At 42.5% G+C, this 15,240-nt stretch overlaps 1 protein-coding gene across 1 annotated transcript in view; it reads right to left on the bottom strand.

The window, feature by feature from the left end:
• Nox3 (NADPH oxidase 3) overlaps nt 1-15,240 on the bottom strand; it is a 61,108-nt gene that overhangs the window by 24,132 nt on the left and 21,736 nt on the right. Inside the window, exons 8-10 of the mRNA XM_005363410.2 lie at nt 13,651-13,743; nt 11,398-11,651; nt 4,133-4,295 (exon numbers count right to left, since the gene is read on the bottom strand). Coding sequence (XP_005363467.1) covers nt 4,133-4,295; nt 11,398-11,651; nt 13,651-13,743 — 510 coding nt within the window. The remainder of the gene's footprint in view (nt 1-4,132; nt 4,296-11,397; nt 11,652-13,650; nt 13,744-15,240) is intronic.

Raw genomic sequence — 15,240 nt, 5'->3', positions numbered from 1 at the left:
GGGGTATTTTGCATTGAGGCGAGAAAAAAAAAATCCTATCCAATTGCAGTTAACAATTTACACCAAAAATTTCAGCTCTCCATTTCCTTGCTCCTGTTCCTTTCCTCTTGTTACAAAAGAGAACGATTTGGAAGTTATAGCCTAGACCTAGAATTGTGAAGATGCTGTTAGCTAGACACACACCACTTTGCTCTGCTCCACTTTCAAAATTATAGAGACGCTGACAGTTTAGTGGAGGAAGTCGTATTTATATCTCACAAGCGTGTAGGCGGTACTGACGAGTATTAGTTACATAAGACTGGTGAGAGCCGTATGCGCGGGCGCGCACACACACACACACACACACACACACACACACACACTCACCTACCTGCTTCATGGGACAGAAACTTCCTAACCCTGTGACTAGGCATGCCAATTCCTAACTGTCAGGACTTAGGCACAGTTTTCAGCCTAAACTCGGAATATCCTGGGTATGCCACTTCTTCTAACAGCATGGAGGTGAACATGAGAATATCACATCCTGGGTTGCTTGAGTCCTTATTGAGTACCAGAAGGACCTAAATTCAAGTTCTAGTTCGTTTGTTCATTTGTCCTCTCTGCTTTGTGTCCCTCATTGGTAAAGTGAGGGTATTAAATTGTTTTAATGAAGGCAATCTAATATGATAATTGTATCATTCTTTTTAGCTTTGGGATTGGCATGTGTTTTCCTTTTTTTGTAGAACAGAAATAAATAGCAATTATTTACAAGAGTTTGTATGATATCAGATATGTAAAATGCCCAGTTTTATACTAGCTGGATAGAAAATTCTTGATAAATCTTTGTTGGTTCTGGCAGTACTAGCAATCTGTTTATATCTTTGTGGATGTGATTCATATTTATATTGTTTTATGAACATGTGCACTGTGGTTCTGTATTTCACATTATTTGCCTTTAAAAAGTACTCCCTGTTTGATATGGATTCTTATTTCTCCATTGGATAGACTAGGAATCCCAGTTCAGAGAGGTGTATGGAAGCTCAGAAGGTTGTGCTTCTTCATGATAGCTGAATCAGGCAGAGCCTCCTGGAGAACAGGATTTGGATACAGAGATGCTTGGATCAGAAATGGTGGAGATGAGGAGGTGGCTTCATTAGTCAAGCGCTCGTCTTTCAGGTCTGAGGATCTGAGTTCAGATCCCCAGAACTCAAATAAAAAGCCAGTCATGCTCTGAGCATGGCGAGCAGTGAGGGCTGCTGAGAAGCCAAGGACAATGTCACGGGGCTGTGATCCTACTTCATGTGCTGGCTTTGTGGGAGCCTAGCCAGTTTGGATGTTCACCTTCCTAGACATGGACGGAGAGGGGAGGACCTTGGACTTTCCACAGGGCAGGGAACCCTGACTGCTCTTTGGACTGGAGAGGGAGGGGGAGAGGAGTGGGGGGAGGGGGAGAGGGGTGGGAGGAGGGGGAGGGAAGTGGGAGGCTGGGAGGAGGCTGAAACTTTTTAATTTCCTTTTCTCAATAAAATAAACAGTGAAGAAAAAAAAAGCCAGTCATGATAGTGTGCACCTGTGATCCCAGTAAGACAAACAGGCCCCTAGAAGCTCACAGGACAAATAACCCTTTCAGAAGAAATCCTGTCCCTAACAAAAGGTAGAAGTGCTGGAGGGCTGATATTTGGGTCTTTACTTTGATCCTGATACACATGTTGTGTTCACAGGTATCTGTGCTTGGAACTTAAATCTATGGGTGCACTTACATGAGTGTGCACATGCACGCACACACACACACACACACACACACACACAGACAGAGACAGAGAGAGGGAGTGAGAGAGATATTCTGTGCACTTGGTTGCAGGTGCATGCTGTATCATGTCTGCTATGTCTTGACTGTGTCATAGAAAGAACTGGGTGACCTGGATATGGAGTCTGTCTTTGATGGTCTGTGCATCATTTAATCAGGTCACCTTACTCTTTCTAAGCATCAGTGTCTGTATCCAGGAAAAGGAATGTAACTTGTTATACTGTGTCATGGTCTTGGGTGTGACATGTTACTCACAGGCTCATGTGTTAGAACACTTGAGCCCCAGCTGTAAGATCAGTTAGCTTCAAGAGCAAATGAAAAATGTATGCCAAACACCTGTCACTCAAGCAGCTGATTCTACTCTTCTTTCTTAGTGGCAAAAATAGCAGGTTTTGAGCCCCTGCCTCACATTTTGTCACTGTGTCGTAGAACACACTTCCCGAGCAGAAGAAAGAAGGAACAGCAAACGGTCCACAGAACACAAACTGTGCTTCAGCGTAGCTGTAAAATGCTCCCACAGGCTCGTGTGCTTCAACACTTGGACCTTAGCTGTTGGAGGAGGTTGCAGCCTTGGGAGGTTGGCCCTACCTACAAGCATTGGATTGGGGGAGGAGCTGAAGATTTATTGCTGTGTCCTGTTTCCTGTACAGCCTCTGCGTCTTGGCCTGTTAAGATATGAGAAAACAGCTCTTGCATGCTCCTACTGCCACAGGGCCATCCTTACCAGGAGGGCTAAATCCTCAAATCATAATCCAAAATAAATCCCCTTTCCCTTGTTTCTTGCCAGGTATTTGGTTAGAGCGATAAGAAAATGTAATGGTTCTACACCGGGATCCATTTACTGATTATAGTGTCTTCCTTTGGTCCAGGAGGAAACTGTAACCAAAGACATGTGCAGGAAAGGATCAGAGCTAACCTTGCCAAGTGTCCTCCTCCGTCATGGCCTTCAATGCTCCAGAGTCAACATGATGTGCTGACTAGTTTCATGTCAACTTGATACAAAGCCAGGGTTAATTTGGAAGAAGACATCACAATTGATAAAGTGTTCCCACTAGACTGGTCCATGGGCAAGATGGTTGTGTATTTTCTTAATTAGTGGTAGACCCGGGAGAGTCCAGTGTAGATGCTCCCGGGCGTACAAAAAAACAGGCTGAGCAAGCCAGTAAGGAGAACTAGGTGGCTTCTGCTTTGGTTCCCGACTCCGGGTTCCCTTGAGTCCCTGCCCTGACTTCCTCACCTTATGGATTATGATGTGGAAGTGTAAGATGAAACAAACCTTTTCCCCAGGTTGTTGTGCCGTGTTTTATCACAGCTTTTGTGGTACCTGATGCTGATCCTAACTGGCGTTGGGCTTAGAGAAGGAAAGTCTAGAGCATGACACCTTAGGATGATGAGTTCTCTGAGCTGAGGAACCAAGTCCTCCCTGACCTTCATCAACTGCCCCACTTTTTCCTTCAAAGGTTTGTTTCTGTAACTCCCCTGTTGACCTAGAGGCTGGGTTCTCCACAATACAGTCTCAAGAAGAACACTAAGATGACACTACAGGCAGAACACGGGTGTGTTTTGTTCCATGTATTTCTTGTTCAGGCTCATTCATTTCCCCTAAAAATAATTCACTGTAAAATTGCCCGTATCTTGCCATGGAAGCTTCAACCATTTGGCCTCTGAGCTTTGTTCTCTGTGTGACTCCCATCATCAATAAATTTCAGTATCTCTTCTCCTGTTAATCTGTCTTCTGTTGTTTGGCTTATAGCCTTAATGATGAATGCTTCATGGGGTATAAAGGAAGGCTCCTTTTGCCTCGACTGGGCCAAAGCTTGAGACAATGTCTCGTACCAGATAGTACAAGGGAATGGAGACACCTAGTCTAAGAACATACAAGGAATCAGAAAGGGGGATTTGGTGCTGGGTGGCAAGACCATTGCAAGAGGAATAGCAAGCCCTACTAGTACAGGCCCTGGAAGGAAGATGGCACTGGGCGTTTGCAAGCACAGAAGGGATCTAAAGAGATGATGGGGAAGGCTGCCTGTTAATATGACTAACGGCCACCCAGTCACATAGCCATTTGCAGCCTGTCCACATTTTATTGAAATGAGCAATTACATGTCCTGTAATGGCAATGAAGCAATAAAATTTATGTCTTGTCATTTTTTAACAAGATTAGACATAACCCTGCTCATAAATGTAATCCTGGATGGAGATTTTTAAGAACATAAGTATGGTTAAGGATCCTTAAGTTTATCCCTCATAGTTAATTAAAATCCTCCCCAGGAATTGGCAGAAGATAGATAAAAGGGCGTTGAATCCTTCCCTCCATGGAAGGGTGAACTAATGATTTCTCCATACCTTGCTCAGCTCAGGCAGGCTCTGTGGCTCACAACACTGATACCACATGGACTTGAGAAGAGAGGCAAAGGGTGTAACTCCAATTCCTGTCGCAATGCACACACTTACAGGGTAGTGAAACACATCTGCCAGGGAGCCTCCAAAGGGCCCATCCACTGCCAGCCTGGAATCAGAGAAAGCCACGCGTTAGAATGTCTTACTCTTGAACACAAAGACATCTGAAGCCCATGGTTTTTATAGGATGGGTTGACAAACACCAGCAGAAAGGTTGGTTGGGTATATAAAGATTCTCTGTCTGGGGAGGGGAGATGAACTAATTGGTTGGATCAGTGCTTACTACGTGAGCTTGAGAACCTCAGTTCATTCAATTCCCGGGATGTACATAAAAAGCTGAGGGTGGTAACAAGCTTGAAATCCCAGTGCTGGGAAAGCAGAGACAGACAGGTCTTTGGAGCTCTCTGGCCAGCCAGCCAATCCTAACCACAAGTTTCAGGCAAATGAAGGACTCAATCTCTCTTTCTCTCTCGCTCACTCTCTCATAAGAAAAAAAGAAAGAAAAAGAAAAAAGAAAAATAATGTGGAGAAGCAAAAATCAGAGAAGCGGCCTATAACATCAACTCCTGGTCTTCTCATGAGCATGTGCAGTTCTGCACACATGCATACTCACATGTGAGTGACACACTCATCCCCCCTCACATGAGTACACACACAAGAGCATACATACAAGGATACATATATTTACACACCTACTCACACGTGAGTATACACAAACACATGCACACACATGAGTATACACACACACATGAGTATACACACACACACACACACACACACACACACAAGCTCTATCTGTAGAGCTTGGAGTAAGCACTAGAACTCAGGTGTCCACCCACTGGAGAAACACTACCTGGACACCCTGGCTAGGTGTTGGTCATGGAAGGCAAAGCCTGCCTTTTCCTGCTTGTGGCTTATCTCATCAACACGGCTTGCTCTTTTTAGAGCTCTGGGGTCTTTGCTAGCTGCCTGTCTGACTGTCTTCCCTCTGCTGTCAGCCAAAAACGAAGGTGACACTCCACGGTGACTTAGAAGATTGGCATTTCCTTTTCAGGGTGAAATCCCCCATTTATTTTTGTTTTCATACATAGCTATCATTTTAGTCTAATAGAAGTGATTTATTTGGAATAAATATAATTTTGAAATAACCTGTCAGTTTTATACAACTTATAAAACTCACTATTTCAGATTATATATTTTTTTAAAAAAATACTTTATGATCAGCAGTCCAGGGGCAAGAAAAATGTTTTGTCTTTGCTCAGCAACTTTTCCTTATAATGGTAAAACACATTCTTTGAATAAATAAGCCATTTGACATGAACTGGCCACTGAATTCTTCCCCATCTCTTCTCCCCAGTTCTCCAGGTTGGCTTTTCGCTTGTTTCCTAAATGCACCGCAGTGCTGTCTTCTGCCATACAGCAGCCTCTCACGTGGACTACTTAGATGCAATTTATCCTCTTCCTTTACTTGCTTAGATGACACCCTTCCTCTGGGGTCTGCCCAAATCCCATTTCTCCAGGGAAATCCTCCTGGACCCCTTTGACCAGGTGAAAGTCCCTCACCCGTCCTTCCTCACTGTTGCTGTAATATTAGCATATTTTTATTTATGTGAATTTTTTATTGATTTTTATTGAACTCTACAGTTTTCACTGCTCCCCTTCCTAGCTTTCCTCTCCCCTTCAGCCCTCCCCAAAGGTCCCCATGCTCCCAATTTACTCAGGAGATCTTGTCTTTTTCTACTTCCCATGCAGACTAGATCTATGTATGTCTCTCTTAGTGTCCTCATTGTTGTCAAAGTTCTCTGGATTATGATTTGTAGGCTGGTTTTCTTTGCTTTATATTTAAAAACCACTTATGAGTAAGTACATGTGATAATTGTCTTTCTGTGTCTGGGTTACCTCACTCAAAATGATGTTTTCTAGCTCCATCCATTTTCCTGAAAATTCAAGATGTTGTTATTTTTCCCTGCTGTGTAGTACTCCATTGTGTAAATGTACCACATTTTCCTTATTCATTCTTTGGCAGAGGGGCATCTAGGTTGTTTCCAGGTTATGGATATGACAAACAATGCTGCTATGAACAAAGTTGAGCACATGTCCTTATGGCATAATTGAGCATCCTTTGGATATATACCCCAAAGTGGTTTTACTGGGTCTTGAGGAAGGTTATTTTCTAATTTTCAGAGAAATTGCCATACTGACATCCAAAGGGGCTGTACCAGCTTGCACTCCCACCAGCAATGCAGAAGTGTTCCCTTTTCCTTACAACCTCTCCAGCATAAGTTGACATCTGTGTTTTTGATCTTGGCCATTTTTACAGGTATAAGATAGAATCTCAGAGTTGTTTTGATTTGCATTTCTCTGACGACTAAGGATGTTGAACATTTTCTTAAGTGTCTTTCAGCCATTTTAGATTCCTCTGTTGAGAGTTCTCTGTTTAGGTCTTGTAGTAATATGAGGGGCGGGGCTGTGTCCCCAGCACCCTGGCCGCCTGCTAGCTTATGCCCCAAAATAATTACATGGACACTGTATTCTTTTAAACACTGCTTGGCCCATTAGCTCTAGCCCTTACTGGCTAATTCTGATATCCCGATCAAGCCATCTCTAATAAACTGTGTAGCACCACGAGGTGTGCTTACCGAGAAGAATCTAGCCTACGTCCATCCTGGGTCGGAGCTTCATCGATCACGTCTGCCCGGGAGAGGGGATCATGGCGTCTCTGAGCTCACTTCCTCTTCCTCCCAGCATTCTGTTCTGTTTACTCCACCCACCTATGTTTTAACCAATAAAATGGGCCAAGGCAGTTTCTTTATTAGCCAATGACCTTCCTCCATCAAGGTCTATGCTCCATTTTTTTTTTATTGGATTATGTGTTCTTTTGATGACCAATTTATTGAGCTCTTTGTATAGTTTGGAGATCAGACCTCTGTCTGATGTGGGGTTAGTGAAGATCTTTTCCATTCTGTAGGCTGTCATTTTGTCTTGTTGACCATGTCCTTTGCTTTACAAAAGCTTTTCAGTTTCAAAAGGTCTCATTTACTAATTATTTCTCTTAGTGTCTGTACTGCTGGAATTGTATTTAGGAAGTGGTCTCCTGTGCCAATGCTTTCAAGTGTACTTTCCACTTTCTCTTCTATAAGGTTCAGTGTGGCTGGCTCTATGTTGAGGTCTTTGATCCATTTGGACTTGAGTTTTGAGCATGGTGATAGTTATGCCAGTGCCATTTGTTAAATACTGTGTGTGTGCTCATGATTTAGTTATGTCCATCTTGACCTCTAAGTTTCTAAGTCTCTGGTTGTGGGGAGCTGGTTTGTCTTTACTCATAGCTTATCTGGTACCTGACTGGCTACCCAGCCTGGAGCTGCTCAATAACAATTTGTTGAATCAATTGTAAAGGGAATATTTAGAGCATTTCAGTAGGCAGAATATATTAAATAACTCCAACTATTCCAAAAGTACACATTTGCATATGAACAAAGATATGCTAATTAAAAGGTTTCTAAGTCATTCCTAGCCACCACCCCTCAGGAGAGCCTGTCACCTGAATGGTGAGGGTGGGGGTTAGCCCATTTGGGCCTTAAATATGTGTTCATGAAAGTTCAAATGGATTTATTTAAATATATTCTATATCCCAGACTTCCTAATAATTCAAATGAACTCTCCTTGAGTTAATCTTAATTAATAAGGCTTAATTACATATTGATATATGGAAATAAAAGAATGAAACTAAAAGGGATTAACCAGAAGGTGCTGGTTATCTTAGTCCACCATAGATTATTTTTAAATAATTAGATAGATGATAGATAGAAAGGTAGATAGATAGAGACCTTACCCATGGATTAACATTGTTAGTTATTTTTGTAATTAATAATCAGTAATTTATTTGACACCAATTTAAAAAAAGGTATCAATTAAATTCAGAGGACACCTGTGTCCCAGAGTCCACAGAAATATACATTACTTTCTAATTGTTTATAATTGAGAGCCTTTCCTTGCCCTGTGTGAGAACTGACCATTCTCTTCCATCAACCTACAAGGCACTATGATGTCTATGTTTGAGACAGTTCTTTTTCATGTCTTACTGAAATCTGTAAGGCTCTCACCTTTGCCTCCTTTAGAGAAAGCTAATATATATATTAGCTTTCTCATTTCCTATATATCAAGTCTTGATGTTTTAAAATTTGCCTTTTGGGGGGTAGTAGGGTGGGCGGGCTACATTTCTCTATCCCTTACAGTTGGAATAGATAGCCTTTGAACACAGGACACATTTCTCCCCTTCCTTCCTTCCTTCCTTTCTTCCTTCCTTCCTTCCTTCCTTCCTTCTTCCTTCCTTTTTTCCTGTGTGCTGTGACTGTGTGTGCTTCTGTAACTATGTGTCTGAATATGTGCTGATGTGTTGATATGTGTACCTGTGTCTGCTCACATATGTGTTTGTATAAGCATGTAAAGGATGCACTTGACATCAAGTGTCTTCCTTGATCACTCCATTTTATATATTGATGTAGGAAGGATCTTTTATTTGAACCAGAAGCTCACTGATTTGACTAGTCTGGTTAGCAAGCTGACTGCAGGATCACCTGTCTTTACCCCCAAGCACTGGGATTACAAGCAGGCTGCCATGCTAACCCAGGGTTTCAGTGGATCCTGGAGAAGTGAACTTGGACATCACAGTGAACTCCCCATCTGCAGAGCCATCTCCTGAGCGCTGGATGAATTCTGCTTTTGTGTTTATTCACCTCTCATCCCTTTGGTCTGCATTCAAGGTGTAATGTAAAGCAGGAAGTTACTGTCTCACAGCAGCTGAGTCTTCCTGGCTCCTTGATGCTCACACCATCAGCCCCCTGCCTCATTTTTCTGAGCTCAGAGCCATTAGGAGCTAACACTACTATTGGTATATCAGGGGTACTTGGCTTTTCTTACTTTGCAGCCAATTGTAGTAAGTCTTTCTGGGCACTAAGACATTATACCAATATATATGGAATATGATAGCTAACCCTACATCGAATATTAAGCATTACTGTGATCTCACACTAAGTGTAATCTAAAAACGTAGTTCTTACAGAATTAGACAGTAGAGGATGGTTAGCTGGGTAGCACTGGGAGTGGGGACAGGGGGGTGGGAGGTGTCAGTGAAAGGAGAGCTAAGCACAGTGTACAGGAAGGACACTGCAGGGACCACAGTGTATAGCAAGGTGATTGTATTCAGTGACAATCTAATAATCTTCAAAAATGCAAAGAGAGCACACGTTAATGTTCTCATTGTGGAAGTGCTAACTAGGAACTGTTCACTAGATGAAATAATGTACACATATAAACATAACGTGTATAAACAGGGCAGATATACAAATGCGATGCACACATACTTCAAAGCGAACACATATTAATGTTCTCATTGTGGAAGCGCTAACTGTGCTAACTAGCAACTGTTCACTAGACAACATAATGCACACATATAACCACAATGTGCATATGTAAACATAATGCAGATACCTAAATGCAAGGCACATGTACTTCCAAAATCATGCTCTACACAGTAAGCACATGTAATTTTATCTATCAGTTACCAAAGACTAAGAAGGTTGGGAGGGTTCTATCCACGACGGACAAAGGGGTGGAGCAGGTGCACCCAGAGAGGCCCCAGAGATCAGATCACATGAGACCGCTCGGCATCACCCCATAGACAAGAAGCTGCACACAGCACTTTTGTGGGTTGATGGAAAGCCTGATGGTTGGCGAAGGGAAGGATGTTTGACAGACTGAGGAGCTGGATCCACACAGAGCAGGAGCAAGGGTGGCAACAAAGTTAAAGGTTTGAAACTTAGCAGTGGAGAGGACTGGCAGGCATGAGGGAAGCTTGCGGACACCGTAACTGTGTTGCACTGTGTTGCCCTGTGTTGCACTGTGTTGCCCTGTGTTGCACTGTGTTGTACTGTGTTGCACTGTGTTGCGTGTGGGGTGTCACTTCCTTCTACACGTGCCCCTGATTTTCACTTCATTTTAACATTAGAATTTAGTTTCCTTCTCATCCTGTATGACTCATCTTTAACAGGAAGGCCTGCATCCCTTCCATCCACTAGACACAACCAGTGTGGCATGCTAATGGTTCCACCTTATGGAGAGAGTGGGGAGGAGGGTGAAAAGGTCATTTCATTTTGTGCCTTAGCCTTGTAAGGGTGCCTAACTAGTCATCAATAAATAGTTGTCAAATTAAATAAGCTAAAGGATGTATGCTGGACTGAAGGTGTTAGGTTATGTTATCTTTAGGAGTCTGACATCGTTCTTGGTCCTGGAGATACAGAAGAAGGGTGACAACATCGCCCCTGCAGGGACTTCAACATAAGTATGCGCCACTGTGTTTTTAAACTAAAGCCAACATGTAGTGGCCGCTGTCCCCCAAGAATGGTACCAGTAGACTTATTTTTTTTTAATGCTTCATTGAAATATTTAGTTTTGGAATTGTTTTTTCTCATATTTTTTTCTGTTTTCTTGATTTTCTGGGGCCCTATCCATGGACTTCACGTACTGTTTGTTGGATGATCCTATAGGGATGGGAATTGACCTTCTTGTTCACTTACAGGAGCCAAGGTAAGATCATGCACACAGGGTTTCGGGTCAAACACTTGGGCTTTTCTAAATAGGGTGTGTTAGGGGTAGAATCATGACCGACATGAGAAGAAGCCCCAGCTCCAGTGCCTTGTGCTGTGTTTTTGAAAACAGGGCTGCAGAGAGGAGTAGTCTCTATGTACATCTCCTATATGTTACCGTGTGGTTGCGTAAAAACAGTACAGGTTAAGTCCCATTGACCAGAATAGAGCATCCTTCTTCAGGAAACCAAGCTTTGCAAAGACAGCCTGAAAGCCCGGTCTGTGATGGGAGAGCGCTCACAGGGTTGTCTGACTCATGGCAAGCCGTACATAATTAGACAAGAGCTACTTTTGGGTCTGGAAAGGAAATCGTTTTTTCTTCCTGGATCATCGCCTACTTTTGTTGAACATTTATTTATTTTTACAGAAATGTACTTGCTTCTCTTAAATTATACATTTTATGGAGGCTTTCTGTTTTTCCTTTTTTTTTTTTTTTTTTTTAACAAACTCAAGTTTGCAGAGCCTGGTCTAAAGCCATCTCCAAGTCTGACAATTTTTTGCTACATTTAGATATTTTCCTGTCTGAAGTACTGAGACTCTAATAAAACAGTGACTCCGGGGTCTCACCTTGGCATGCTGCTGAGCTCACTGGGGGCCTGCCCCTCTGCCCCAAAGGCTTTCAATAATGCCTCTGTCCAGTCTCCAGACGCGCGGATGTGCACACTGAAGATGTCCTCCTGGGGAGCAGAGGTCAGAGTGAAGGGGTGCCATTCCAGCGGGGAAATGGATGGGCATTGGATGAAGATGTACTGTCCAGGTGCCATCTTGAAATCACGCTTCTTCATGTGAAGTTCCAGGACTGCAGACGGGTGACTCACCACCTACGACAGAGCAGAGAGCTGTGGGGATTCTCACTCAGGTAAAACAAGGGCACAGTCGTCATTCCGTCAAAGGCTTGAAAATCGTTAACTGGTTTATATTTTCTTAGAGCATTTATATTTGTCACTGCTTTCATGCCTGGACTTGCAACTTAAGCGAAAATAGAGTTCATTGGGCAGGGCTCTGCGCTTGACTCTTAGTAACTACACAAGGAAGCAACAGAGCAGGCATGTGACTCCACGCCTTCCCAAACTTCCCTGAGCCCAGTAAATCATTTCTAACTGAGAATAAGTGGGGATGAATGGATAGCCCATAATTTTACTGGAGTGTATTAAAAATAGTTACCACATCATCTTCAACTCAAAAACAAAAACAAAACAAACAAACAACAACAAAAAACCTAGCAGTAATGTGTTACCTTTGGAAATTACTTGTGTGTTTTCTCAATCTCTTGAGAATTAACCCTGCAATTTTCTTCATGATAAAGGGAAAAATACCAATCTTCTACTTCTTTCTAAAATGTTTTATTTGTTGAGGTTTTTTTTTTTTTAAACTAAGCATTGTCTTGTTTCTGAGTTTTTGATATCGGGAATCCCCGTGAAGCTTGTACGAGGACTTTATACTAATGGCTTGTCCGAGGACAGAAGGAGTTGCCCTCCCTAGACAGCCATTCTTTCATGAAAAAAATCTCTGCACACCTCCACGTCCTGTACAGCAAACAGACACAAGAACACAAGCCAGCATGGGAATACTGCAATGGCACGTTTCCATGTAAGGAGCTCCTGACAGCGTTTCATCTTTAGTTCCAGGATTCTGCTCTCCCTTCTGACACTGCCTCAGACGGAGCATTCTCCTGTTCATCTTCTTTCACTGAGACAGCAGAAGGATTGTGGGGCTCTCTTCAAATTGTACTAATACTGGGGAGTGGGTACATGTGTTGGCTGGTTTTGTGTCAACTTGATGCGAGCTAGCGTCATCAGAGAGGAAGGAGCCTCAGTTGAGGAAATGCCCCCATGAGATCCAGCAGTAATGCATTTTCTCAATTAGTGACCAATGGGGAAGGGCCCAACCCATGGCAGGTGGTGCCACCCCTGTGCTGATGGCCTGGTTTCTATAAAAAAGCAGGCTGAGCAAGCCACGGAGAGCAAGTCAGTAAATAGCACCCCTCTTTGACCTCTGCATCAACTCCTGCCTCCAGGTTCCTTCCAGCCCTGCTTGAGTTCCTGTGCTGATTTCCTGCAATGAAGCACTATGACCTGGAAGTGTAAGCCAAAAGAACCCTTTTCTCCCCCAACTTGCTTTTTGGTCATGGTGTTTCGTCACAGCAATAGAAACCCCAACTAGAACAGTAGTTTTTACTTCTGTCAACCCACGGGTAATTCTTTTTTCTGCCTATCCATTGCTATCTTCCTCCAGCATGACGTAAAAATTAATGAGCCATGAGGACCAATAGCAAGACGGGGAAGCCCCACCAGAGAGCACACCACTACACAGAGTAAAGTACAGGCTATATCTGCCCTCTCCATCATAAACCTCCAGCACCTTGTCATATCCTGAAGCCGTGGCTTCATTCCAAGCCTGTGCTCAGTACCCCAGGTAAGCATGTGCCTGCCTGCAGCTGTGTGGATGATTCTGGCATGTTTGCAAAATTCCACCTTGATACGGTACCTGAAGTTACTATGGTCAGTGTAAAGCATTCTTTGTGGTCCCCGTCTCTTCCTCACTAGAGAGAAGCCATAATAAAGAGAAATATAGCTAACTCCAGTGCCACGCCATAAGCCTTTATCAGAATTCTATGTGCCAGCATGGAGCCTTGATCCCTGGCTCCAGTAAAAATGGTCACACTGAAAGATGCTCCGATACAAGCAAATATTAGAACAGAAGATGAGCCTCTAAATCACAGGCAGTTCTGTAATAAAAATGGCAAATTAAAAACTTGGGCTAATAAAAAATTTTCATCTACACTCAGGCTTTTATTCAGACATAAAGCTACACTCATACCTTGGTAATGACAACTTCTTGTTGGAATCTCCAGAACCTAATTATTCTTTCCCATGCATACAAGACCACGGGGCCCAAAGCCCATTTCCAGGCCTGGGGGGAGGAAGGAAGGGAGGAAGAGAGAGAGAGATGAAAATCCAAAAATTTCTGATTTGAACCATATCCATTTATAGTACAATGAGACTAAGATATTTCCCTTAATACTGGCCCGGCTATCAACAACAAGATGTCTCTGTGTACTAAATATGATAACATTTAATTATTTCTTAAAGTCTACAATCTTATTTAAGAGATTAAATTCTCCTCTATGGGTTTTTATGCTTGCTTGATCAATGGTGCCTTTATGTAATTAGAAATAATTGAATTTTCAAAGAAATAAGAAAGGCAGATTGGTGTTTACATTATGTATGATAGGGTCGTAAATGCTCCCAAACCCACTCAAAGTCAAAGGCTACAAAAAGCATTTTTCAGCTGATGTAAGAAGTTTCAAATAGTAATTTTGGGAGCAAATAGAGCCTCACAACTAGGGGATCTGTCTGAATACAGACACCCACAGCCCCACATACACACACACACACGTGCGTGTGAACACACACACATTGTTATCTAGAATGAAAAAAAAATCAAGCTAGGTTCTTTAACACCTCGAGTCTCAGAGGATCAGAACAAAGGTATCCACAATTGTCTGGAGACCTATGATAAGGAAAATTTCCATATTGAAAAAATTACTATTACTAAATAGTTGCTTATGATGTATACTTTTTTGAGTATAATCTCCATTATAGATGACCCATTTTTTGGCAGCCTATTGTCACAGGTGTTGTGTATAGCATAAGAGATCTTTCTCTAGTAGATGGAAAGGAATGGAAACTTATAATTTTTTTTGTGGTTCAATGTCAAACATTCCTGATATCGTATATTTAAGGTATCGATATATGATAACCTCTTTATTTCATGGAAGAAACAAGGCTCAGTCTGATCAAGCCACTCCTTCAGTATGATAAGATATCTGGTGAAGATACAGGCTTGGGTGGAGCTGGCACACAGTCTGTTCTTGTAGGATCTCAGCTGCCTCGCTCAAGTACTAACAAGACAGCAGGAACAGAGTTCCATTACTTCCTGTCTGACACCAGAAAAGATCCCAAGGCTTGCTTTATAAAACAGCAAGAGATTCCTGAGCTTATTGAATTTTTAGCATGTCAAGGGTTTTTGTTTTTGAAATCTTGCCTTAATTTTATAGAGAAAAAGAAAACATAAACAAACTCCGATTTTCTAGGAATGTGTTTGAGTTGCCTAGGAATGTTTGGCTGGATCTCAGAGAGCCTCATTGGACCTCAAGGTTGGAAAATGTTCTTAAATCTCATTATTCTAAGTCTACAAAGACCTAAGCTCGCCCATAACCTTGGGAGCAGGGAAGGACCATCCTTCTTTTGAGTCTGTGTGTTCTTTTTACACTCACTACTCATTTCCTTACTGGCTGTCTGGCTCCACCTCCAAGACCACAAGCTTTTTGATATGATTTTTATTTCTTTTAAATTACCTTTCTTATTTTTAATTTCTCCCTCCCCCTCTTCCTTCCTTCCTTCCTTC

Source organism: Microtus ochrogaster, linkage group LG9 (genome assembly GCF_000317375.1).
Source record: "Microtus ochrogaster isolate Prairie Vole_2 linkage group LG9, MicOch1.0, whole genome shotgun sequence".
In the NCBI taxonomy this organism is placed as follows: Eukaryota; Metazoa; Chordata; class Mammalia; order Rodentia; family Cricetidae; genus Microtus; species Microtus ochrogaster.
This window is presented reverse-complemented; position numbering and strand designations above follow the sequence as displayed.